Genomic DNA, 27,997 nt, shown 5'->3' on the forward strand with positions numbered 1-27,997 from the left:
GCAGGGTTCCAGCAGTTCTGATCTTACTTTCCGCCTCTATCGAAAAGGGGCCGCAGCGGCCGTGATTGAACCACCGACTTGTGTCTTGCGGTCGAACAACTAACCAGTGAGCCACATCGCCGGAGCAAAGTAAGGAAATGCAACCCTAAACTGTTTAAAACGCAATCTGTTAGGAAAGGTGGACAAAGTATTATGAAAAACTAGAAATAGTTTTATAATAAATTTAGCATCAACTGGAAAAGTGGACGACACGATCCTACAGAAGCTGTGATTTGGCTGGAAAAAGCCCTGCATACCCGCAGTCAAACTTTAAAAAGAAAGAAAAGCCTCCTTCGATTGTCTTTCATTCACGGGCACAGGTGTCAGTTTCAAAGGCTGCAGAACGCGATTATTTCTATACATTACACATAAAGAATGAAGACGCAGTGTGTTTACTTACCAGCACAGTCTTAATCTCTTCCGCTGTCTGCAAAAAACAAGGAAGAATAACTCGCTATAATTAGTCCCAGTAATCTCTTACCAAAAAGCAGGGCACAACGTCGCCTCCTTCGAATTGAGGAGAGAGCATAAAATCCCAGCGATACTAGAATCATGCCCCCCAGCATCGAATTCGTAACGAAGGTACGACGAAGAGAAATCAAGAGGCGCAAGAATACTGTTGTGAGGCTCTTTCAGTGACGTGCTTGAAGCAGACTGAGCTATCAGATAACGCATTTTAAGACAGTGCACTTGTACGAGTAAAAATTTGCACAAGCTATAAACCTACTGGGACGCATTATCAAAATAAAATTTCCTCACAGAGACAGTTTCCTGATGTGCGGGAAATAAATGATACGAAGATACTTTGTTGGGCGAGTTGGTACTTATTCATTATTGATATAAACAGCGCGAACACGAAAACAAGGGACAAGAAACACGAAAGCCACAATACATGCGCTGATTCACAACTAAGCCTAAGCCGTTTACTGCAAGGCCCAGAAAAACAAACATGTTTGTTTTTCTGGGCCTTGCAGTAAACGGCTTAGGCTTAGTTGTGAGTCAGCGCATGTATTGTGGCTTTCGTGTTTCTTGTCCCTTGTTTTCGTGTTCGCGCTGTTTATATCAATAATGAAATGATACGAAACAATTTTGGTGCTTATTTGGGAAGAGAACTATGGCTTATTTTGTGGTACACCTAGAATAGCCAGCTGGAAGAATGTACCCGTGTTGTTCTGTTCTCATCTTATACGTATGCAAGGAACCAAGAAAAAGAGGCCATCGCAGTGAAAAAAAAAAAAAAAGGTCCTTTTGTTCCAACGCGTCCACTCACTCTTTGACCCACACAGTTCTGGTGTCAGAGATAATAGCAGAAGCTTGAATAAACCGTGTTTCGCCAAGGTCATCGGCTGTGGTGATTTAACCTCAGGGGCCGGGTGAGGAGCCGGAGCCACCCCCTTTTTCAAATCTGCGGCGCGCGAAGCCAGCGGTGCTCACTTCTTCTCCTTCTTCTTCTGCTGCTTCTCTTCCTCTGTAATTGGCACACTTGCTTATCCTGCACACATCTGTTAAAATTTATTCGCACCGGTACACGGCTCCCGAGATATGCAACATTGTCCGACAAAATTCCATACCTCCATACCTTTTTCCCCTGCACACCTTTTCCTTCCACCTGGGACTTCTTCCTCAAAAATGCCCTCGACGGCTTTATGTTGTCTAGACCCGGCTGTGGTGATCTTCAGGTCTGCAGACAACCACGGACGAGTTGGGCTTTGGAACCATTTCTTCGGCTACGTTTCCTCGACGTTCCCAGGAACCCACGGAGGAGTTAAACATGCGCACAGCTAACGGTGGCTTACCATGCGTAATCGAGGTTGCGGTCTATAAAATCGGTTCAGCGGGGTTGAGCCTTAGCCATTATCTTGTCATATCGTACACCTAAAAAATAAGATTCAATTTATTCTTCAAACGACTGCGTTACGGGGTCTCCTCCGATCGCATCGCGCATTCACTAACTACATCCTTATTCAGTTGCAAACAAGAATCCTTTGTGACGCTTGTGTAGAGTGGGCGTATCGTAATCCGATGTTGCCGGCTTCCATTGCCACCCCGTCCGAATTACCCGATTTTTTTTTTAAATATCCATTACTTAGAGTCGTTGTGTTTAGCCCTGCTTCTGTTGTATTTGTGCATTTGCACGTTTTAGTATGACTGTGCACCAACTTGCCCCACAACTATTACACTTCTTCATTTACTGCTTATTATTAGGCTTATTAGGGTCGCAAATGTAGGAGACGCATTTAGAACGCTTTTTTTTTGGCGCAGGGTAATAATTCGCGTAGCTAATGTCTTGCAGGCCTGCGATTAAAACAGCTGAACTTAACGCAAGGCATGGTTTTGACGCTATTTTCGTTGAAAAATCGAGTTTTAGTTTTGAACGTAGTGTAGAAGAAGGTTTAATTTACACGTCGAGGATGACATCGAGGTCGGCGAGGAAGCGGGGTGATCAAGACCACCTGTGTGTCACCAGTGAAAATAGAATCAATGAGCTGTATGGTGCCGAGGCATTCACCGCGACGTAGGGACACGGGAAATGAGAACGGATTAGAAATTCAAAGTGCGGCGAGGACAGCTGATATAGAAAGTACGGCGTAGTTAGGCAGGGGAAGATTTTTGAGGTTTAGAAAGATGGGCGATCGGGTTAAAAGTACATCAGTACTGCGGGAAAAGGTTCAAGCGGTGGGCACAAGAATGAAAGAACACGCAGGGAGGTCAGTATTTTCGGCAACGACGACTTTGGGAAAACGAACGTCCGGCGACGGTTCATCAAGCGCAAAACACTCCTGCTCGGCACGAGCACTGTTGATCGCCTCATTATGACGCGACAGAAAATTCCAACCCAAGATAAAATCATGAGAGCAGGAAAGCAAAATGACGAACTCTTTTGCGCCCACGTCTACCTGAATGAAGACTCGAACTGTGAACATCGCTATATGCTCTACAGGCTGGGCATTTGCCGTGTATATTGAGAATGCTGAAATAGGTGTCGTCACTTTGCGTAATGAACGACAAAGTCTTGCAGCCATGGCAGAAACAGCAGCGCCGGTGTCGACCAGAGCCAGTGTTACAACGCCCTCAACAGAAACTTCAGGCAGATTTGCGAGAGGTATGTGAGGCCTTTGACAGTTCGCGCGTTGCGCAGTTCTTGTCGCAGGAACTGCGGCATTCAGTTTTCCTCTTGAGCAAGATTCCTCTCAAGAGGAATCTTGCTTTCCTCTTGAGCAGACAGGAGATAGGGAGCAGCGATGCGGCGAGGTCGAGCGACGAGAAGAGAAGGTGGCATGCTCATTCGCGACGGAGCTTGAAGATGGATCGGGAGCTGCGTACTGATTTTGGGGTGGCTGCCAGGAAGCAGACATTAGACGCGGTAAAAAATCGTCGGGAGCGCTATTTTGGTGGTACCGGGCAATATGGGTAGCAAATCCATAAGAATAACAGATGGGATGGTTATCACTTGTTTTCCATGGATTGCGGCGCTGCGGATGAGGTGGAACCAAGGAGCCTGAAGAAATTCCTGTGCAGGCCTTGGAGGCGTAGCGTGCACGAAAGGGTAGCTAAGTGGCCGTGGTCAGGCAGCGACGGCAGCGTACGTAAGCGGTGCGGCAGGAGCGGTGGTGCATGTCATTGGTGGAGCGACAGGGACGTCGGCGTATGCGAGGGGCTCAACGGCCGTTGCGGGCTGAGCCATGGGCGCTGGCGGAGGGACAAAAGGAAGGGCCTTCGCCACGCGGTCGGCGATGACCTGTCGAAGGGGCATCGCATTGCGGGACAGCTCGCAGTTTGTGGGCAGTAGGGATATCTGTCGAGCAACTTCCTTCCGGATGAAGTCTTTGAGCTGCTGCAGCAGCGAAGTGTTCTCGGGTGTAGCAGATAGGCCAGAAAGTGATTCGACAGGTGTGGGAGGCTGTCGAGAGAGGAGGCGCCGCTTGCTCAACTCATCATAGCCCTGGCAAAGGCTGACAACTTGGGCAACAGTAGTCAAATCCCGGGATGTTAACATTTGAAAGGCGTCCTAACCGACGCCCTTTATGATGTTCTTTATCGTTTCTGCTTCGGAGATCTGGGCGTTTACGCGACTGCATAGATGGACCCTATCTTCAATGTAACTTGTAAATGTCTCGGTAATGCAGGCGTTGTATGGTGCGAAGCTTGCGTGCAGCAGGACGACCAAACACGGTTGTAAGATTTGCCTTGAAGGAGTCTCAAGTCGTGATATCGGCTTGGTGGTTACGATAGCACAGGTTGGCAACTCCGGTCAAATAAAAGATGACGTTCATTACCTTTGTGGTGTCGTTCCACTTATTGTATGAACTCACTCGCTCGTATGAAGCAAGCCAGTCGTCAGAGTCAGTGTCGTCAGGGTCTCGCTGGCGTAGGGAGCCAGAACAGACGACCGGCGGGTTATTGGGGTGGTCGGTGGGTGCTCGTCTTCGGCGATCCGAACTGCCGGTAGCGTGCGGGCGAGAAGCTCTATCGTGAGGCAAGGGTATTAAGCCGCACCTCCACCAAATGTAGAATAAGGTTTAATTTACACGGCTAGGACAGCGTCGAGGTCGGTGAGGAAGCGGGGTGATCAAAACCACCACACGATCTGCGTGACAGTAATTCTATAGAATGCTTCTTCTTCGTCAGCGTCCAGCGAAGGGGTAAATCTTCTTCACAGTAGGCGTATTTTAAACACCTGTTGTACCACACATTTTGCATCGCAAATTCACATCACAGCCAGTACTCATAGAAGTTAACGAATTGTGTTTAATACCCACTGATGTAGGGGGCATGGATGGTTGTAGTTGTAGGTGTAAGCGAAACAGAAGTATGTTAGACAACTCTCTAATTCTGAAGTAAATTCTATGGTAGTGTTTAGAAACAGAGGGGAGAGGTAACCGCGTTAAGAGGGGCTTATAATTAAGAAAACCAATTGTTCCTTTCAGGATGTTCGGTTACTTTAGACGTCGCCTCGAGTTTAGGGTATATTGATGTGCGATAAGGTAGTCCAATCTTGCTAAACACCCCTGCTGTATTCTAATGATAAAATCATTTACTAGCGGCACTGCTAATTAGCGAATTTAAACTGGATAGCTTTGATACAGACATTGCAGTGAAGAACTGTAATGGAAGTCTTTTCTCTCATTTCGTGTCAGATAGGCTTTGAAGCACCTTAACTACCGCAAATGAGGCCGGGATAATGTTAATTAGTATTGATCGCGCTCGCCAGAAGGAGCGCTAAAGAAAGGCCCAATCACTGCTGAAATTTGATCGCGGTCCTGCTTTTTTGCTTTGGCCAGTTTGTGCCACCTACAACGGCATACCGGTTCTATGTAGTCACCTCCATAGCACTTGAACCATTAAAGTTTGATATCTCTCACCTCCTACGCACAGCTTTCGCTGGGCCGTTACGTCGCCGCGGTCCTCAGGGCCTCTGAAAGCCGAGCCTACTTTCCGTGCTTTCGCTAGATGGTGCTTACATCTAAGAAGAGCAATGCGACTGGAGGTCAACGCTCCACCCTCACGTGCTTTGTGTTGTGTAACCACTATGCAGTTAATTATTCTGGTTCGCTGTTCTGCTCATAACAGTTAGCTGTGTCCCCTATCTGAACGCTGTTGCCAAACCGACTTTGTCGCAGAGGTAAGCCTCAGGACCCAGCGTTTGGCCAGAGCTGATATGAGGTCGCCTTTCGCGCCCGAACACCAAGAAACAGCCCACCGCATCGCAATAAAACCTTTCTCCCACATCTCTTGCTCTTTAGAACGTCGGACTATACTCGCGGTTGTAAATAGCTACGCGACATCTATTCTTTTGTCCTAGTACAAGTGTTATAGCGTTCACAGAAAAATCACTTGAAAAAGATGTGAAAGTATGAACAGTCATTGCATGTGCAGACATAATTGTACGAACTATCGAAGCAGAAAAAAAAAAAAGAAAACGGCGCGTCCGTGTCATAAACTGAAGCTACACAGAAACAAGAATTCAGTACAGATCTTTTCAGTCAAGCACTGCGAAATAAACTCAGAGGTGACCAGTGAAGTATTTGAGTTCAGCAATATCGAAGAAAGCTTTAGTGCACCATCATATAACCACATGCGAAAGAAATGGCCAATTTTTTTCACTCTTCCCCATATACCTACGCAATGAGTCAGCATTTCACAAGTACAAAAAATGTATCTATTCGCGTAAAAACGAAACCTAAATAGACGTTTTCCTGGCTAACTGCACTGCATTTAGGATGTACATTAACTTTGCATTGTCGCCAAAACCAAGAAAGAAGTGATGAGAACTTTAGATACAAAAGCCGAACATCGCCCCATTATTTCGTATGTCAGCAAAGTCGGCTTTTTCTCGTAGTTAGTGCGGCGCACTGACAGATAAGGGCAAAAGAGTTCCTCCAGTGCGTAGTGTTCCGCGGAGCATGACGTATTTCCCAGTCGCTATTTCGTGCTTTCTTCGTGAAACGCGCTTTCTTTTGTGCCGAGTGAGCCTTGAGGACTGCATATATTGCGCGTTGGTTTGGCCGAAAAAGGGTGTAGGCAAACTAGGGATATAAGAGGCGTTTTTTCCTTCACGAAGACCATCTGGTGGCTCGCATCTGATGTACCACATAATACTGCAATGGTGTTGGAAGAACGCATAAGCTGTACAGAAGTGACGCCGTTTGTAGGGATATCTTTGCGCTGAATAGTTTTTGAACTGGGAAATGTTTACTCTGTCCTGTACCATTCACTGCATTCAATGCTCTGAAATAATTCTGAAGGATTCAACGTAAAACCTCCATTTATCAAGAATGGGTTTTACTCACATCTTTCAGCATGTCGATCTGGGCTCCCTGTTGAATAAAGAGAACAGAAAATTCTTTGAATTTCTCTCTTTCGTTGAAGGAAATAGATCGGTAGCGTTCTAACGTGACAGTAGAAACATGAATGTGAAAACCTCGCATGAAGTGTCTAGGCTTTGTGGCTATAAGTCTATCCTTACTCCTGAACAAATTCCAATTCCTTTTGGCAAATTCCTGAACATTCACATCATCGGCATTTCCGATCGCCAACACTACCTTGCGCACAACCTGCCAGGCATATTAATATAGCTAGATTGAGAAATAAGCGCGTAACATGAGCATTATATTGCTCTCTTGCATGCTGAAATCGCTGTGAAAGAGAAGTGGTAGAAATGAGCATGCCCTTCTGTTTCAAACTAAAGGCCTCAGACTTCTCTGGCGAGTGCTACTGGCAGGTAGCACAAACCCGGAACAGCGGCACAACGACGACAGAACGAATAATGAAAATGAGAGAATCGGAAAAAATAATATTTGACAACGATTGCGAGAATTAAAGAGGCTAAACCTCACTTGCCTTCTCAGAATAAAATTCGAAGTTTATGCTTTACCTCGAGGAAAAAAAAGCGAGTGCCCATTCTAGCCCACGAAGCGCGATACTTACTCTGGTAGTGCTGAAATCTACTTTTACGCATTAATTACCCTGGTATCCATTTGATAGTTCCCGTAGATGCCTGAATATTACATTTGTTGTATCGCAATGCTGCCTTGCTGAGAATCCACCAGTCACCGCAAGATGTTAATATTTTCGAGTGAACAAAATACACCTTATTCCAGCCGACTTTGGTTCTCGATTTTGCAGCATTGGTGTGTTAGCAATGGAGATAGGGATGGAAATAAAGTGGCGTTTTATTTCTGCCTTAGATAATGCTTCTCACGCTTTTCATGAGCATAGCGCAGGCGTTTGAGAGATAATATGGGCTCCAGCGGACAGATCAAGGTACTTGCTATCTTCAAGGTATAAAAAAACACATTAATCTCGTAATATTGTGAGAGAAAGCGAATTCTAATATAAGGCGTTTTGTGAGCTAAGTATATTCGTTATATCAGAAACATTTAGAACAAAAAGGAATGAATAGGATATAAACACTTTTGTCATCGGGACGAATCCAGCTATGTGCATTTCCTACCTCCCTGCTGGCGGCGCATAGTTGAATACCGACGAAATTCTGTAAGCGTGCAGAAGGTATCCATGTGCCGAAACAAATCTGTCTTGGTCACAAGCTTTGTTTTTAATTAAGTTGTCTCTCTTAGCGAGCACCAATATGAAATTTCATGTGTACAGGCGTGGGCGCTGTGACAGGTTTCGTATTGCACTATAGTTCGCGTTCGCATGGAAAAACAGCGCTATATCATTAGACTAGTCAGCTGAATAATATGCGCGGAAAGGACTAGTAAAAACCTAAGGAGAGAGAAAAGGCACTACAGGAGAGAGAAAGGAGCTGCAGAAAAAGACCATTTCAAGGTATCTATAGAACAAAATAAAGGGGCAGAGAAGTAGAGATGTTTATTGTACAAGTACTTGGCAAGAAGAACAGAGAATAAACACAACACAGAGGGCTAATGCTAAATACAAAGTGAGTTCGTTTTGCAAAATGTTCTTTTTAACCATGCAGAAAGAAACCGAGGAGAGCAATCAAGGAGTAACCTACACTTAAGTAAAGCAGCACTGTTACTCGAGCAGAGATTAAAACTCAGAAAACGTTTCGAGAAAAGAAAGCAATTCCGTCGTCAGAAAGCACGCCAAAAGTAATAGTGTGAAATGTGCAGCGTCTTCGTATCTTCGCGCAAGCTTCTCATGAGCTTAACTTGTCTCCTAAGAGCAGATTACTTCGAAACTGTTTTGCTAAGGAAAGCAAAAGCGGCGCCAGGTAGTACGAATGCCAACGGTCCCTGGTAAATGAAAGCAGGAGGTGCGTAATACAGAGCAAAAAACGACTAGATAGATAGGAAATTAAAAATAAAGACTGACAAAACGGGTAAATGAATGGAACGAAGACAATGCAGGCGTAGCGTTATTTTATCTTTCATTGCTATTGCACTGATCCAGCTCTCTCTCTTTAATAAGGAACCTTCAAGATGCTATACAAAAAAAATTATTAGATAAAGTGTGGTCAGTACTCACCTTGGGGAAGAGGTCGACCTCTTGGGTCTTCTGCAAGAGGTTATAAATTACTCGCCTTAGCTGAAGGAACTCCAGTGCGAATTTTTCAGTGCGATGAATAAAATCATGTGCTTAGACGTACGTAAAACGCGATGTTTACACGCCTAGTTGTAAAACTCTGTAAACTTTAGGTTATGTATGGTCGTTATGGAATGACACCTGGATGAGACAGAACAATACTATCTGCAATATGAAAACGTTTTCTTGCCAGCAACCCACCAGCCATCTATTGAAGCACTAAACGTAGGCGGAGGAGGGAGCGCCTATCCCCGAAGAACAATAATGACAAAACGTCTATATTTCTGCATCCAAAATAGAGGCCACGCGCTGTTCAAGCGATTTTGACGTCTATAGTGGCATATAATGAGCGTCTTAGGGAAAGAATGGTAAACAAATGCTATTGTAAAAGTTGTATAAGCATTCACGTTTTCAAAACATCAGGAGGAAAAGTGACAGATTACCTGTATCCCTTAATGCGCCACAAAATATCACAGTACCATTCATAACGCTGTTCTCGTGGTGCCTGCCTTAAGATACAATCCTAAAAGAGCGCAGAAGGAGCCCCTAAAGTAAATCAGTTTCACACCTTGCTTCTTGAATATAGCTAATTATATTACGATAGTAGGAAACATCTGCACTCTGTTTTGCTATTCACTAGAAGTAGTACTGCACAAAAGAACAATTTAAGAAACACAGTCGACACTCACCTAGTCGCATATAATTACCCGCACCCGGCTCTCCTGGTAAATGGAGGGAACAAAAAGGTGGTTAACTTACTCCTCTTCGCTGAAGGTAATTGAGCACTTAAGTCTTAACGCAACAATACGAAATTGGCTTCGGCAACAGCTGCACAGATAGCGGTACCAACATTTTAAATTCAGATCTCTCGTCCTACTATTTGATCAATTATGGTATTTACATAATGGGGCCATGGGGATTAGGAATATTGAGTGTACGCTACACGAAAGCGGTACTAAGCTCAGAAGCCGTTGGGCCAAAGGACTACTATTACAATACAAGTTAGTGGAGAGAGTTCCTAAACTAAGATTTTGACGCGTGACGTTTCAGCCCCGATGTCTTAACAAAGGAAAATAATAGTAGAAACGAAGAGCCGTTTTATTTTCTATCCAAGTAACACGCCAAGCGCTTTTTATGCGACTGGCACTGTGGATTAAAAGATGAGGACGGCCTTAACAATAAACTTATTCTTTGAAAATGCGATTGAAAAAAATATAAGCATATATTTATAAAATGTAATATTGAACATTTAGTTCAATATGCATCTTTAGTTAGTAAAATTTATTGTAAATGTTGTAGCGATATGCATTTGGCAAACAAAGCTGTGACGTTGGTCACCACATAAATGAATTGAAGGAACGATTGAAAGGGGCCTTTTCTTTCCAACAAATGCCAAATGTGCAAGATTGCAGTTTGTAACGTTTTTGTGTTAAAGCTAGCGCGTGATAGAGCTCCTGTACTGAAAAACGGGATCATAGCAACGCCTTCTGCTTAAAAAGATTTCACTCTTTATTGTGTACGTAGATTTAATCGTATTTGGTATCATTCGTGAGGAAAACATGCAGACACATATGATCCATATAGGGCGCGATGTTAAAAATATTGACAAAGAATGGTCTTTGCTTACCTAGATAGTAGTCTGGGACGCCTTGTGGTAAAAAAAAAAGGAAAAAATACAACGAATATATTTAAAAAACTTTCAGACAACAAATTTGGTGTTTCTGTCTTGGCGCGAAGGTATGATTTCTTCAATTGTTTTGAAAAATTCGTTTAAGTTTATAAATCCAGTTACATTAGAAGGCAGCCGATTCCTTTTTCTTTTTCAGGTCGAATGCACAGCACCCCGAGAGGCATCTCGAAAATGCATGATGTACATCCATGGTAGAACGCGTGACAACATTTCGGTCAGCTACAGTGTTAATCTGGTTCCACATAAGTGTTAGAAAAGTTGCAGTTGTTAGTGGAAGGTTCACTTATAACTGGACCTTTTTTTACTTGTATGTGGAACCAGATGAAGTGTGTAGTTTCATATAGCACGTTGGTTAGTTGATTGAAGGGAGCAGTAAAAGTGAAAAGCTCTCTTTAGATTTCAACTAAGCCACAAAATGTTTCCATGGGCTGGTGCGTGGCGCTCGCACATGATAAAACTTACAGCGGAAATGTTGTAGACAGACCAGGCGAATATGAGCGGTTGTGTAAGCGTACAGCCCCAGATGCCATTAATACCAATTTCATGACAATGCAGGTGCTAGTTACGTTCTTCGCACATCTCTTTTATAGTTCTTAGTTCCTTCCTTGGATTCCACATCCCAGTGGTCAATATTGAAGTGTCTGCCTCAGAGCGACCGTTATTATAGCATTAGAGATGTTAGAACTACTTTATGGCCCCACTGACACCTGGATTGCCCCATTATTGTTGATCTTGATGTTGCGGCTTTCTTCAACTGTAAAACCTCTACAGCTGTCAACTAGAATTCATGGGCTGCAGCAGTGCCACCCCAAAAGCTACTAATTCGCAGTTCCAGGGAATACACTAAAGGAAACCATACAGCCTCTTTTCAGTGAAACAAGAATCTATTGCATAGTTACTTTAGAACACTTAAAAACTATTTTTTCTCTTGCCACGTATCAACATATTACGTCTTATCCATGCTTGACGTTTATTTCTATAACACCTATCTGTGCGTAAAATTTACCACCCCTTTTCTATTTTGATCTTGCGCTCGTGATTTAACCAAGAAGGACTCCAGTATCAAGAAAATAAATAATTCGCTGAGATTGCAAGCCTAACATATCCCACTGCTGGTTTTACTTTCCGTATTCACACCATATAATACCCCGCACTCTTTCTATAGGTAGAATCGAAATTAACCCGGGCCCTGACTCTCGCATCGCTCTCGCTGCGCTGCACAGAAATTACACAAGCGAGCTAGCCGTTTCACACAGGATTGACAACAATCGAGCTTCTTTTAGTAGCCAGAACTCTTTCTGATCTGATTAAAATCACTGCCGATTTCAAGAACATTAAAACTTTAGTACGCAAATGAATACTATACATCTATTAGAGGCGATCACAAACATTGAGTCGTTCAAGTAGATTGAAACTATTAAGGGCGGCCTGTTGGACATGCGCAAGAAGATAATATATCAGAAAGGTAATTACAGTGCTAATAATTAAGAACACAGATCCATGAATGTATTGAAATTATAAAAGCATACTTCAGCTTACAGTCTGTTTACAAAAAGTTTTGATGTCCTGCAGCACACACTAGACCAAAAATGTATCCCCGCAGAGTAACATTTCTAATGCATATTGTAATCTTTTTTTTTAGCACTGTAACCGACATGGAAATAAATGAGAAACGTTTTCACCGCTTTACTGTTCTAGGATAACCATCAAAGGTGGAACATGTACCGTTACACGGAAAATGAGCACTTTATGTCATTAAAAACATTAAGCGCACAGTTAAAAAAAAGTAAAAAAAAAAAACAAAAAAAAACGGACCTTTCTTGTATGTACGTGATAACCATACCTAATTTTGGTGTGTCATGAACTCGTAACTAAAACGCCTCAATGAGTCTTGCTCATGTGGGAAGGCCAGTTTACAGCGCAGCAATGTTTGTGCTCCATCTTCAGCCGCTTTCGTAACAAAGCGCGATCTGCCTTATAGGATACTTTCTACCTATGTCACGTTACGAGTTGTAGGAAATATCTTTATTGAAGACCATGCAATCATCATGGTTCAAGGTATCCATATAAATAACTGAATTTGTTATAGGTGCATTCCGCCGTTCCCATAATCGTTAAATAGTGTCTTTGGCCTTGTTCTAGTAAAAATAAAACAAAATTACAAGCTACACTCAGTTCTCATTACTTTTTATGCCTTTCTTATTACTCAGTTCATGCCTCCCACCTTATTGTTGTTCCTCTGTTTATCAGTCTGGTTGTCTTCTATTACGTATTACACTTTCTGCTCCGCATCTGTTGATCTCTTTCCTCAGTTATCCTTGGCTTCGGCTCTTTCTTCCCTTTCTTCTTTCTCACTCTCTCTCACATTTTCACATTTTTTTTTAAAAGACTGCCTTCCTGTGGCTTTTTTCTTACCTTTCATCTGGTGTCTGCTTCTTTCTCCGGGCCTTCTTTTTGCCCTCGTATTTGGCTTTGAGCGGGACTGCTCATTTGCTTTATGCTTTCGCATCATTCGTGCCCCTTGGCACCCTGCCTAAAATCGACGTCCTATTCGCTGCCGCCTTTCTTTTCTGGGCATTTGGTTCTCGTAAGCCGGCCTACTTCATCGCAGCTTTACAAATAAACCGGCTTAATCTCCTGCAGCACACTCCCTGTCGCATTGCCCCGCCGGGACAACAGACTTTCAAAGCCATAAATTTCCATCCGCCGACCTTTCCACATGTGCACAGCGTCATTTCACGTGCTGAGGCGTCCGCCTGGAAGCAACGACCGGAATAAAACCTCCGTCTATGATGAATGATTTGCCTACATTCAGCCGTTCTTGCCTTCCGCTCTAAAGCTTTTCTTTAATGCTTAATCATTTTGCCTTCTGTTCTACATGAATTCTATCTACATGCCCCTATCTCTTCCATGAAACTGTCACGGTACTATATGATGCGTTATTTGATCAAATTGTCGGCACTCACCTTGTGGACTAGAAGGTAGACTAGGTTGGCGTGCGCCTCCACTTTGTGGGCGTTGGCCTGAAAGATGTTATGCATCACTCACCTTCGCTGAAGTATATTCACCGCCAGTGTCATAACCATAGAATGTCTAAATGAACCACACCACAGTTTCCTTTACCGTGTTGGGGATTCCTCCTGGTAGCGAAGAGCGGAATAAACCCCTCTTCTATGATGAATGATTTGCCCATAAGAAGCTGTTTTTAGAATCCTCTGTGTGGCTTTTCCCCAGTGCTTAATCATTTTGCGTTCTGTTCTAAATGAATTCCATCTATATGCCTCTTTTTCTCTGCCTTGAAACTGTCACGGTACTATTGAAGACATTTGAGGAAGCATAGTCGGCACTCACCTCCAGGACTAGGTAGGCGTCGGTATCCACTACCTTGGCGTATGTCTGCAAGAGGTTATAAATTACTCGCCTTCGCTAAATTATACTTAGTGCCAATGTCATGACCATAAAATATCCAACTAAACCACACCATAGTTTAATTTCACGTGTTGGGGCTTTCTCCTGGGAGCGAAGACCGGCATAAACTCACGTGTCGATGGAATTGAATAAATGGGTTCGGGGTGCGACCTGATGCCGGTGAACACCTCCGGCAACGCACTCCCTCATCAGAACAGGAGTTGGCCACCCTGGTGCAGTAATTGGCCACAACCTTCCAAGATTAGTCCTTTAAAACCCCTGGCCCTCCGTCGCCAGCGGCTGCGGAGCAACAGTCAGACCTGTGGCGCAGCGGCAGTCCTAAACTTTCTGGCTCCTGTGGACAAGCCGCCATTAGAAACTGATCCTTGCAAAGTTTATTAAAAGAACGCCAGCTGGTTAAGCTGGTTTAGGAGTGTTCTTAGAGGAACTAGAGGGCATGAAATGGGATGTCATAGGGCTTAGTGAGATTACCAGGCCAAATGAGGTATATGCTGTATTAAAGGACGGTCATACACTATGTTATTGAGGTTTACCGGCAAGGCGAGAATAGGATAAGGGTAGACCTGGTAATATAGATAAATTCGATAGTATTAATAAGCGGGTGGCACGCATTGTAGTTAATCGTATAAGCGGAATAAAATAAAGGTTGTACAGGCCTGCGAACCTTCACGTAGTCATGATGACCAGGGAGTTCGAAGCTTCCGTGAAGGTGTAGAATCGGCAATGTGGAAAGAAAATACGCAGCATACCGTTCTAATGCACGACTTCAATGCAATTTTAGAGAAAAAACAGGCAGGAGACCAGGCAGTTTGTGACTGTGCCATTGGTTCAAGGAATAGCAGGGGGAGTTAGTTGAGTTTGCAGAGCGCAACAACTTAAGAATCGTGAATATTTTCTTCAGCAAACGGAAGAACCAGAAGTTGATATATAAAAATCCTAACGAATAGAATAAAATTGAAATTCACTTCATACTGGTTGCTAACCTCGCCATTATGCATGATGCAGAGGTGATCAGGAAAGTGCGATGCAGTGACCAGAGGAATGCAAGGACTCGAATTAGTACAAAGCTGAAGAGGTAATGAAACAGATTAGTAAGAAAGATGTCCATCAACGAATTAGCGATGGGCAATCGAGCATAATAGTTCAGGACTTTGCTACAGAATAGATATTCAGCTCTAACCGAGTATGACGACATTAGCCTAGAAGATATTAAGAAAACGTTCAGAGATATCATCACTGAGGGTGTTGTAGAAGTAGGCAGTGGGGTAGTTAGTGGGGACGCCGGTAAGCTGAATAAGGAGACGAAACATTTGTTTAAGAAACGCCAAAGTATGAAAGCTTCCAGCCTAACAGTCTAGATTAAATTGGCAGATATATGAAAGCTAATCAATCACCATAAAATGGCCGATATAAGCAGGTATAACTTAGAGAAAATCGAGCATGCTTTAAAGAACGGGGAAAGCCTTAAAGCGGTGAAGAAGAAATTGGGCATAGGAAAATATCAGATGAATGCGCTAAAGGAAAAAGCGAGCAATGTCATCACAAATATGCACAAGATTGTTAATGTAGTCGAGGAGTTCTATGCTGATATCTACAGTAGTCAGCTAGTCAGGACAATAATGAGATTGTCAATGGAGAAAAACAGTCTATTTCGTGACGAAACACGAGACTAAGAGCACATTAGAAACTATGAAAAAGATGAAAACAGCTGGAGAGAATCAGGTACCTGCAGATTGTTGAAGGACTGGGGGATACCTTGCTAGGAAAACTTGCCACCCTGTTTACGCAATGCCTGGTGATAACGACGGTACCGAAGGCATGGATGAGTGCAAACATTACCCTAATTAATTAGAAAAGGGACGCTAATGACCTGAAAAATAACAGACCAATGAGCTTACTGTCTGTTACGTATATGCATTTACAATGTTTATTGCTTATTCGAACAAGACAACCTTAGACTGAAATCAAGCAAAAAATCAAGCAGGTTTTCGGAAAGGGTACTCTACTATCGATCATATCCATACCAACAACCAGGTGATAAAAAAATTCTCGGAATATAACCAGCAATTATACATAACATTCATTCATTACGAAAAAGGATTTGACTCAATAGAAACCACGGCGGTCATTCACGCATTGCGAAATCAGGGTGTAGACGAGTCATATGTGAAATAACTGGAAGCTATATAAAGTGGCTGCCCAGCAAGCATAGTTTTGCATAAACAAAGTAACCAAATCAATATAAAGAAAGATGTTAGGCAAGGAGACACAATCTCCCCAGTACTATTCACAGCTTGTTTAGAGGAAGTATTCAGAGACTTGGAATGGGAGCAGTTAGGGATAAGGGTAGATGGAGAATATCTCAGTAATCGGTGATTTGCTGATGACATTGCCTTGCTAAGTAACTGAGGGGATGAATTGCACAGAATGATCGATGATCTAGGCCTGAAAAGCAGTAAAGTAGCTTGAAAATCAATATGCAGAAGACTAAAGTAATGTTCAATAGTCTCACAAAGGAACAGCAGATTGCGTTAGATATTGAAGCATTGAAAGTAGTAGGTGAATATGTCTACTTAGGACAGGTAGTAAACGCAGATCCGAACCATGAAAGGGGCACAAAAAAAAACAAGAAGATTGAGATGAAGTACATTTGTCATATACTCTCAGATTGTGACTAGCAGCGTGCCGGTATCACTCCAGAGGAAAGTACACAACAGTTACATCTTACCTGTACACACATATGGGGCTGAAACAACGAGGCTAACGAAGAGAGGTGTACGTAAGTTGAGGAAACGCAGAGGGTTATAGAATAAAGAATGGTAGGGGTAACGTTAAGAGGAAGAAAGCGTGCAGAGTGGTTCAGAGAAATAACTCAGGTTACTGATATTCTAGAAACGGGCATGGGTAGGACATTTAGTGCGAAGAGAGGATCACCGATGGTCGCCTTCACCCTGCAGTGCGTATAGTCATGCAGGTGATGACGATATGATGAAAAATTTGCCCATAAGAAGCCGGTTTTGGACACCGCGTTGAGGCTTTTCTTCAATGCTTAATAATTTTGCTTTCCGATTTACATGAATTCCATCTGCATGCCCCTCTTTCTCTACGATATAATCCTCCTGGTACTATATGAAGCCTTATTTGATCAAACAGACTCACCTAGGGTACTAGGTCGGCGTGGGGGTCCAATTTGTGGGCGTTGGCCTGGAAGAGGTTATAAATTACTCGCCTTCGCGCAAGGATATTCAGCGCCAGGGTCATAACCATATAATTTCCAATTGCACCATGCCACAGCTTCATTTCGTGTGCTAGGGCTTCCTCTTGGGAGCGAAGACCGGAATAAAACTCCCATCTATGATGAACGATTTGTACATGGGAATCCGTTTTTATCTTCCGCACTAAGGCTTTGCTCAATGTTTCATCATTTTGCTTTCTATTCTACATGGCTTGAGGTAGCACATCTGGTTTGGGGCAGCACATCTGACACAAATTTCAAATCGGACTCTAAGTTACAAAAAACGCGATTAAATTATCTGGTATTCCATATCAAGATACCAGTTCCACATTGGGGTAGCTCAAAGATAATAAATATTTATCAACTAATTACACGGCAGCTTGCCAGTTATGCTCACCGCTTGTTAGACCGAGGAATACTTCCACGCATCATGCATATTGTCCAACACCAGAACTACCAGCTAAGAAATTATTCTGTCAGGCCACCCAGAATAAGCACATAACATGGCTCTCAAATCACGCTGTACCAGATAATCGTTCTTGTTAATTCTAGCAAAGAAATAAAAGATCTAATCCACAATTATATAAACAAGCGCTTCTTCAGGAAAAGATTAAAAGACATGCTTTTAGCAGGACCCTAATAAATTTCAATAGTGAAAACGTGTCTAAGCAATTTTGCAAATATTTTTAAATTTTGTTCTCATATCTTGATGTGCTTACGGTAATTTGCATTTATAATTCGCGCGTGCTCATTCACATGTTCTATTACTGTTTTACATGTTACGCAATGATTCTGAACCAGGTGCAACAGGGGGCGGGCCTCGTCAGGCTTATATGCCTTTTCCCCGCCCCCTCAAATATGTACACATACTTGACATAAACTTGAAATAAATAGATATAGAAAAATAAATTACATTCACATGCCCCTACCTCTTTACCATATAGAACCGTCACTGTACTATATGAAGCCCTGATTGATCAAGCATGGTCGACACTAACCTTGGGGACTAGGTGGGAGTCCACTTTGTGGGTGTAGGCCTGGAAGAGGTTATAAATTACTCGACTTCGCTGAAAAATATTCCATGCCAGTATCATAACCATAGAATGTCTAACTGAACCATATCGCAGCTTCATTCTGGGGCTTCCTTCTTGGAGTGAAGACCGGAATAAAACCCCCGTTAGTGATGAACGATTTGCCCATAGGAAGCCGTTTCTGATGTCCGCTCTTGGTTTTTCCTCAATGCTTAATCATTTTGCTTTCTGTTCTACATGAATTCAATCTACATGCCCCCTCTCTTTCTTTGTCATGAAATCCTGCGCAGTACTATATGAAACCTTATTTGATCAAGCATAGTCGGACTCACCTTGGGGACTAGGGCGTCCACTAGATGGCCTTGAACCATGTGGGCTTTGTCCTGGAAAAGGTTATAAATTAGTCGCTTTCGCTGAAGGTTATTCAGCGCCAGTGTCATAACCATAGAATTTATAACCGAACCACACAGCAGCGTCTTTTAACATGCTAGGGCTTCCTCCAGGGAGCAAAGACCGGAATAAAACCCCTCTGTGATGAACAATTTGCCCAGAGGAAGCCGTTTTTTTGCTTCCCCTCTGAGGCTTTTTCTCAATGCCTAATGATTTTGCTTTCTGTTCTACAGTACTTCGATCTACATGACCCCCCCCCCCCCCCCCCTCCTCCCCGCCCCCTCCGGCTCTCTCTACCATGGAACTTTCACAGTACTCTATAAAGCCTTCTTTGATCGATCCTAGTCGGACTCACCACGGGGACTAGGTGGGCGTCCACTATTTAGGCTTTGGCCTCGAAGAGGTCATAAATTACTCGTTTTTGCAAAGGGATATTCAGGGCCAGTGTCATAACCATAGAATTTATTACTGAAACAGACCAATGCTTTATTTAAAGTGCTGGGGCTTCCTCCTTGGAGTGAGGGCCGGAATAAAAACCCCGTCTGTGATGAACGATTTGCCCATAGGAAGCCGTTTAATAAGTCCGTTCTGAGGCTTTTCCCTCAATGCTTAATGATTTTGTTCCTAGTTGTACATGAATTCCACCTACATGCCCCCTGCTCTCTTATCTCTTAGCCATGGAACATTCACAGTACTATACGAAGTCTTATTTGATCAAGCATAGTCAGACTCACCTTGGGGACCAGGTGGATGTGGACTAGTTGGGCTTTGGCCTGGAAGAGGTTATAAATTATGGCCTTGGCTGAAGGTTATTCAGCGCCATTGTCACAACCACACAATTTCTTATTGTTTCTCAGGCAGAAAGCTAGTGCAAGTGTCGAGTTTCTTCAAAAGCCCTTCAGTCACATGGATGCTCCGCATTATGAGGGCACTGCTGCTGACATCAGAGCTCCCAACTTTGCTAAAAATGTTGGATATACAAATATTCTTTTGCAATTGCAAATTCCTAAAATTTAGTGTATTTGCTGTAAATTTTGATAAAAGAACGTATTAGGATGTAATTGTTGTGAAACTGATGGCTTTCTATCCCATTTGTCGGAAACATTTTTTTATGCGCTCGACAGACAACGTAGTTTGTAATTATAAAAAAAAAAAAAAACTATATTCTTTCAAACACTTTCGGAACTTTCTTTGATATTTCGGAAAACACGAACATTCGTTTCGTGTCGTCTGCTATTACTTTTCCGCCAATATCGTCTTTGCGCACCATGTTCATGCCTCTAGAAAGCCGTCTATGTGCGCCAAGTGCCAGTTGTGGCTATCTCGACGCATTTCACCTATGGCATTTGCAAAGAAAACCGTAAAGCACGACACGGGAACCATTCCTATCACAAATGACATGCGGGTTTCTCTCAAAAATCGCATGATGTGGATATTTCCGCGAATGATTTCGCGAATTGTTTAGTGCGTCTGATCCGTGGTCAACGCCTGAACTCGAAACTTGCGGGTAACATAACCATAGCTTGCCGAAATATTGCCACGAGCTATTTAAATCTTTATTTGTTCATATTCGACAGCCACTGGCATGCGGCCTTATTATTGTCATTCTAGCGCGCTTATCGATTCTGCATTTTTTGTTTGTTCATGCTTGTTGTCGTGAAACGATGCTTTACCATTTTCTTTGTCGCGAAAATGCGTCAGGACGTATGTAGAAGATTTCAGCCATTCGCGTATGCTTATGCAATTTTCTAAGTTGTGCTAGTCACCGTTTGCGGCTTTATCTAGATGTTTCCTCGCCGCCTTTATATTTAGCGCTTATCGGTGCAATGTATTCTTTGTTTGACGACCCCCGAACAGGATTGTTGCCATCGCGACCGCCGAATGGCTTAGTTCTTTTGCAGGCGCAAGTCAGCCAAAAAAAGTTTCTTCAGTATATATACATATAAATTTCAGGAGCGAACAGTCCACGAGTGAGTTGAAGAGAGTAGACACTTCTTAGAGACATATTTATTTGTTGTCGACGTTTCGGTCGGAGCCCGATCGTTATCAAGACTGTGTTACATCGCTTGGGACTGCTGTTCTAAGCAGTCACAGCTACAAAACAAACAAAACAATAAAGTTGCCGCGAGTGGGGTCGGCTCTTAACAAAAAAAAAAAATGAAAAAGGGGAAGGAGAAAATGTGGAAGGAGGGTGGGATTGAGGACTTGGGGATGCTCGAGACAAGAATACACAAATGAGAACGGACAAACGCCGGGCGGGGTAGCTTCCCCGGTCAGTGCAAAGTTCAAACAGGTATTGTAGGGAATGTGGCGTGTGCTGTCGCGGGTATTCGAGAGGGAAGGTTTTAGAAGGTAACACTGCTTCGCACTCGGAGTTAGCGCATAGCTTAAAAAAGACGCAGTCAGTGCGTGCGATTAGCGCCGGTTGCCTTGGGTGTCTTTGTGCCTTCTGCATAGAATGAGCGGCGGGCTGGTTTGTGGACAAAATAAGAAAAGAAGAGGAGGGGGGGGGGGAGGGGAGAGCGGGGTTGGAGTGAATAGTCAGCTCTGAGTTTAGTGAACTCTAAGCCCGTCGTATTTCGTTTTTCTTCAGCCAGGCGTCGCAGTACGAAAACAAAAAGGACGTCGAGAGAGTGTAGCCTGAGCCAGCCGTACGACCTCTAAATCTTTGGTCCCCAAAATTCAGGAGCCTAGAAGTCTAAGGTGATAAGCGAATAATAATTTGGTATAAGAGACAAGCCATTTCAAAATTAGCAGATTATTTGGTTTGGCGAGCATGTATAAACAAAAGGGCCCCAGGATTCTCGTTGAGACCCTGTTGAATAGTATTAAATTTGTGAATAAAATAAGATTCATGTTGTTCCCGTTTTCGAGTGTTTTTGAAGCCCCCTTGGAGAATAGTAACATTTATTTAGTCGAACGAGTGATGTTCTAGGTTTATATGTTTCGATAATTGAAGATTTGGAAAGGACATGGTATGGGCACGGTGGTTGTTGAATCGAAGGCGGAATGTAGTTTCTGTTTGTCCTATGTATTGCTGTTCACATATGCAGCATTCAAGGAGGTAAATAACGTTAGATGAGTCACAATCGAAGTTGCCATTGATTTATTGTTGGAAATCGGATTCAGTACTTTTTGCGAAACTCGTGGTATTCAAACCTTGCAAACCTTGCAACCGCGTGTACCGCAGGGGCGACAACCACGTGTAGCGGTGTTTTGATCTTTGCAGGGAATTAGGTAGTTACGGAGGTTTTGAAAACGTCTGTAAATGACGCGGGGAGCGTACTTAAAATACTGGATAGACGTTGACTTTGTTGGATGATGCTGAATTGTTTACAAAGGAGTTTATTTATATTCGGTGGGTGACTGGTGAATGTAAGGATGATATTTTTTGAGTAATCGTTTTGGTTGTCTTTCTGGTGTCCCTGGAGTAGTTCGTTACGGTTAAGGCTTGAAGCTCTTCCAATGGCGTCATCAATTAGAGATGGTGGGTAGCCCTGTGTTACGACGACGTTGCTCATCTTTAGAGTTAGTGTGAAAGTCTAGGTCATTAGAATATATTCTTCTAAAACGATGAGCCTACGAGTAGGGAATGCTTGTTTTGCAGTGACGGGGATGGCAACTTTGGAAATGTAGATATTTTTGGGAGTTGGTTGGTTTTCTATAAACGGTTGTGCGAACTGAACCATTTTCAACAAGAATGTGAACATCAATAAAGTTGATTTTGGTAGCTGAGTAGGAGTGTGTAAACTTGATGTTGGGATGTGCAGAGTTGAACTTATCGATAAAGTGAAGGAGCTGTTGTTCTGTGCTTGTCCATATTATGAAAATGTCATCCAAATAACGTTTGTAAAAAAAAAAAAAAACGGTGGGTTGGGACAAGAAGGGAGCAATTTTGACTCTATGTGATGCATGAAGATGTTGGCGTAGTTAGGGGCCATCCTTGTACCCATAGCTGTGCCACTTACTTGCAGATAATACTGAAGGTCGAATTCGAAGCTGTTGTATTCTAAGAAAATATTGACCAATGTTTCCAACGCCGTTGGGCTAGGGGAGCGATTAAGTCTTTGCTCGTTATACGATTCAATAAGCGCTGGAACGCCGTCGCATGGGGAATATTTGTATATAGAGATGCGACGTCCATTGTTACAAGAAAGGCTCCGGCAGGTAGTGTGATATTCTCTATTTGACGGAAAAATGGTTGCTATCTTCAATCTAGGATGGATGGGCGGCCGGATTGTGACTAATTAGTGAGTCAATGTACTTTTAAATTGGTTCAGTAATGGCGCCTATTCCTGAAATAATTGGGCGCCCTCGGTTACCGGGTTTATGTATTTTAGGTAGCATGTACAAGCGCCCCAGAGAAGGATGCGTGGCTGTAAGGGCTTTGCACAGCTTGGGCAAGATTTCATTTTGATCAGTGAGCTGAAGGAGAGTTTCGGAAATAATTAATGAGTGTTTTAGTGTAGGGTCAGCTTGAAGCTGTTTATAAAATTTGTTGTCGAAAAGTTGCCGAATGCCTTCTGCTATATAATCATCTCTGTCCAGGACAACAGTCCCTCCGCCTTTATCAGTTGGCTTTATGACGATATCGTTGTGGTTGCTCAGTGTGTGTAGAGCAATGCGTTCTCCTTTAGAGAGATTGTCTGGCCCTAACCGATAGTGTTTAAAAGCTTCAGTGATGCCATTTTGGATCGCCTTGATATAAATACCTAGGTATTTATCACGTCCGTTGTTGGGGGTGCTACTTTCGTTAGTTATGCGAAAGTCAGTACTTTGGTCAAGATAGTGGTGTTCGTAGAAGAAATATTCTCTGAGGTGAAGTTTTCTTGTAAAGTCATCAATTGTCTTTTAAGATTTGAAATTCGTTATATTTTCCAGTACGGGTCAAAATGTTAGACCACGGGATAAGATTGATCCTTCGTCTTCATCGTACCTTAGTGAGGCTATTCAAAGTTTCATTCATCAAGAATACTCCGCACTCACCCATTCGACGATATCCACATAGTTGTCCTGCAAGAGATTACATTTTGCATGCATTAGCATGAAATGCGGTGCTTACATGTCTCATTCTGAAATCCGCTCTAAAGGCTTCATTTACATGCTCCCTATTGATTAGCTCGTGGAGTACTTTAACGTTATTGTCGTTAAAACGCCAGATCACTTACAATAGCCACCGAAGCATAGCATCATACTCAGGTGGACAAGGGAGACCTAACCTCAGGGTTTGGCCTGCGACGTTTCAGCCACGCTGCCTTAGTGAAGAGCGTTGAGAAAATAATAAGACATTTAAGCTCTGCTACACGGGGTTCAAATTCAGATCCGTCGGCTGTTGCTGAAATGACATTCAGAAGACATGCAAGCCTACCAAGGGTACGCTAGTTTCGCGATATCTAGCCATTCTATGCCTGGTGTTGTCTTGCCTTAGAAGGTGTCACCGCTGACAACTGGTCACTCTGGCACTGTCCTTTGATCTTTGAGGTCATTGGAGACGTCATTGACGGCAGCACATATGACGTCATTACCTCATGTGCTGTGCTACAAGACAGAGCTCGCTATGCGCTTGTACTTACACCACTCGTAGCGGTATTGAAGAGAGCGTTGGAGCGTTGCCTCGGCCTCTCCCGAGTACGTTGTAAAAAAGAAATAGAGGGATGTGCCTCCTAAGAGGATAATGGCGAAAGTCTATCATTCCTATCCAATTTTTCGCCTGTCATCGTTTGCCTCTTATCGATGTTCGTTGCAGTGCTACATATAATTATAATTGGTTTACAGGATAGCAAACGCACATTATTTGTTTCACTTTCTCCGCCAGGTATCAGTTTGGACTGTACACCGTCGCTCCTGTCGTGTTGCGCTCCTTCACGCGAGATAAATTGTTGGATTACAGACGACAGGAACTCTCGACAAGGAGAACACATCTCGCGGAATCGTTTGCAGAGATCCAAAGCTTTCTAATAGGAGGCATTGACACGTATCGCGAACAATTCTCGTGCACGGGATTTCGTTCCATGAGGATTGAAAGACTTTCGCTTTAAAACAGCGCAAACAGACAAGGCAAGGAGCAAGTAGACGCATGAATGCCGACTAACAACGGAGGGCATTTAATTCCTGACATATAAACACACAACGACAGATGACCAGCAAAAATTAAAGAGCACTGCAGAATCTGCATTGGAGTAATGCGAAAGCACGGATGCTTCTGTTGGTTGCTTCTGGTTGCTTTTGGTTGCTTAATTCACTCCTTGTTTACCCATTTTAGTCTTTGGTACTTTAAAATTGTGCTCCAATCCCCTCCTATGCCCATTTTTGGCTCTACTTCCGATTGCGTCACATCCTTGGATGTGATGTCACATCCTTGACATCACATCCACTACAGCACTCCTTTCTCTCTTTCCACTTTCACTCCCACTTTCTTCCCTTCCCTAACGGCGCGGTTAAGGTGTCCATAGAACAAGTGGGACAGATCCTGCGCCTTTAATTTCGTGTGAACCAGTTATTCTATTTGATTACCTAAATAACGTATCGGCCTAATTATTTCTTCGGACACAACAATACGTCATCCTCTATCGATTGGTCCCCCTCATTAACCTCAGCTACTTCTGTACTCACAACTGCTGCGGACACGATTTTACGGACACGTTCTGCGGACAGAAATCTGTGAACATAGCAAAGTAATGCTTTCGAATTAATAAGCTATAAGGGCAAGCCCCAACGCCAACCTCGAAAGAACGCCAAACTGGGCTCGTCTATCAATAGTTGAGATAGGTCAACTGATGGCGCGACAAAGATATTGATGGTTTCCTTGCACATGCCATGGTCCCTTGATGATATTTTCCCCAAAGAGTAACCCAGGGCGCCTTTATAAATCGTCTAAAGATTATTCCTCTTTCTGAGCAATCTACAATTTAAAAATGTTTTAAATTCATGTACGAAACGCTTCAGAACCCCTGTTTTAAAAAAAATAAGAAAAATAGTGGAACTGAAAAGCGTTTTTATTTCTGGTTCAGAGAAGTCACCTCACGAATTTCATGCGACCATACAGCTGAGCTGCAGGTGAGAGCTGCAGCAGAAAAATATTCTTGAGGAAGAAGACGAAAAGCATGATAAAATTTTACACATCTTATATGAACGAAGCCATCAGTCAGTGTCGAACTTAGAAGAGAGTCATTTAGTAATGCAGAGCTCAATAAATAAGGAATCCAAGCTTAAGTTTGATCACGCTACAGCTTCGCCGCATTACTTGTGTGCTGACGAACCATGAAACGTTGGGGCGCCGCCGAAGAAGGCTATAATTTTTGCTGTCCGCTAAGAGTCGCTGCAGATCAAGTTATGTGATGTTAGAAAGATAGTGAGAGACCGGAAAGCAAGGCGTGATATGGTCCATAGGGTCGCGAAGAGTCGGACAGGACTGAACGACTGAACTGAACTGAACTGAAGAATCGCCCTATCTTTTCGAAGTAGATAGGGGGCGCTGAACAAACCTAGCCTGAGCCTTCTACCTTTCAGTGTAGCATCTTAGGCATTCGCATTTGAGTACCCCAGTTTCCCTATGCCCTTGAGTGATATGGTAAAACTCTGTAATAATAGGGAGTTCTAGAATAGTTTACCCTACTTGCCAAGGAAACGAGGGAGCAGCGGAGCGCCACTGCGCATGTCGAGAACGCTGCGCTTGATGCCTGAAGTAAATGGCTAGGTATGGTATGCTTAAAGAATAAGCGAGCAGCTTATGTCCCACAGCACTAAGCAAGCATGCCCTAAACATAAGCGAGGCTTTGAGTCTACGAGCATTCTTGGTCGTGCAGAAACACCTCTTTCGCTCTGTATATATATTCTCTAACTAGACGCAATTTGCTTCAGTAATGTGGTGATATAATAGACCAAACCGCATATACGTCGCTTGGCGGTAGATAGCAATTCCTATTGCTGTGTTTTCTTAAAGAACAATCACTACTGTGCTTTAAGGCTTTAAACTCTACCACTCAGTAATAATAATATTAGCGTGGGCACAGCTATTAGTTTCAACAATATTTTTCTTGCTCGTTAAAATACAATATTTGTTGCGTCGCTTGCACAAATGTTTTGGTAACCATCGCATGATAATGGCTGTCGTGATAATGACTAGACAACAAGTAATTAAGGATGGTCCTTACTCACCTCTACAAGGGCGCGAAATAGCTCCTCCTGTAAAAGTAAGTGATAAAAGTTAGATTTGCCTTTCATTGCCTCGCGCAAGGCAGCCCTGCGCCATAGGGCTCTAACGCCAGAACAATGCAAAATCGATCACGCAAAGCGGTTATCAAAATGGTGGGCACATGATACTAGTTCAGAAATATAGCTTAAAACTTGATCGAATATGAGCCCAAAACAGTTAACAAAATGAGCTTCTTGATATTACAGCGTGACATAAATAGGTGGCGCGTATGTTGCATTGCGACATTATTTACGCTTGCACATTGCAGTTCTTTTGACATAGAAGGCTTCAACGTGAGCTGAAATTTGTGTCTATAAATTTGTGTGCGCCGCAGGAAATCCCTCTCTCCGGCCTAGAAGCTGTAACTGCCACAGAGTTAAAGGGAACTTTATGCATGCGCTGCACACAAATATGATTTGCACTCAATATCATTTGCATATTTCGCAAGTGTTATTTATGTGCAGCAGGTGGAGAAACGATCCCAAAAACATATTTTCCGCAGATGTAAAATGACTTCGAAACCGGAAAACAACGCTCTTGTTTCATTTTACAATAAAAGGCGCTCCATGAACAGAGCGCACTCTTAAAATAAAAAAAAAATGTCGAGTGTCATTTTTGTTTTCTTCGTGCACCTTGTTCGAGCTCAAAAAGTTCAGTTTTAGGGAAACTTGAAACGTTGAAAGCAATGTTCATGCATTTTAAAAATGTTAAAAAAATATCTAGTTTATGAAAAAGAGAAGCGCTTGGGTTTCGTAGTATCTAATGTGAGCGCATTGAATTCGTTATTTATTCTAAAAAATATACAAGTAATAATTTGCGCTGTAATGTAGACATTTACACTACTTGGAGAAAAATGCATCTTGTCATCCAGGAATTCAGTGTAGAGCCGCGCCCTCCATAATCTCCCACTAACATTGGACGACACTGAATGCCGCTCGAGCCATTAAATTATTTATGGGCACTCACCAGGCTCTATCCGCTCT

General features: G+C 43.0%; 1 protein-coding gene across 1 annotated transcript in view; it reads right to left on the minus strand.

The window, feature by feature from the left end:
* Positions 1 to 438: 438 nt before the first annotated feature.
* LOC146175741 (uncharacterized) overlaps positions 439 to 27,997 on the minus strand; it is a 245,180-nt gene continuing 217,621 nt past the window's right edge. Inside the window, exons 13-14 of the mRNA XM_084582110.1 lie at positions 6,831 to 6,857; positions 439 to 466 (exon numbers count right to left, since the gene is read on the minus strand). Coding sequence (XP_084438236.1) covers positions 450 to 466; positions 6,831 to 6,857 — 44 coding nt within the window. The 3' untranslated portion in view covers positions 439 to 449. The remainder of the gene's footprint in view (positions 467 to 6,830; positions 6,858 to 27,997) is intronic.

The sequence above is a fragment of the Amblyomma maculatum genome, chromosome 10 (genome assembly GCF_055883805.1).
Source record: "Amblyomma maculatum isolate TAMU_Amacu chromosome 10, ASM5588380v1, whole genome shotgun sequence".
Lineage (NCBI taxonomy): Eukaryota > Metazoa > Arthropoda > Arachnida > Ixodida > Ixodidae > Amblyomma > Amblyomma maculatum.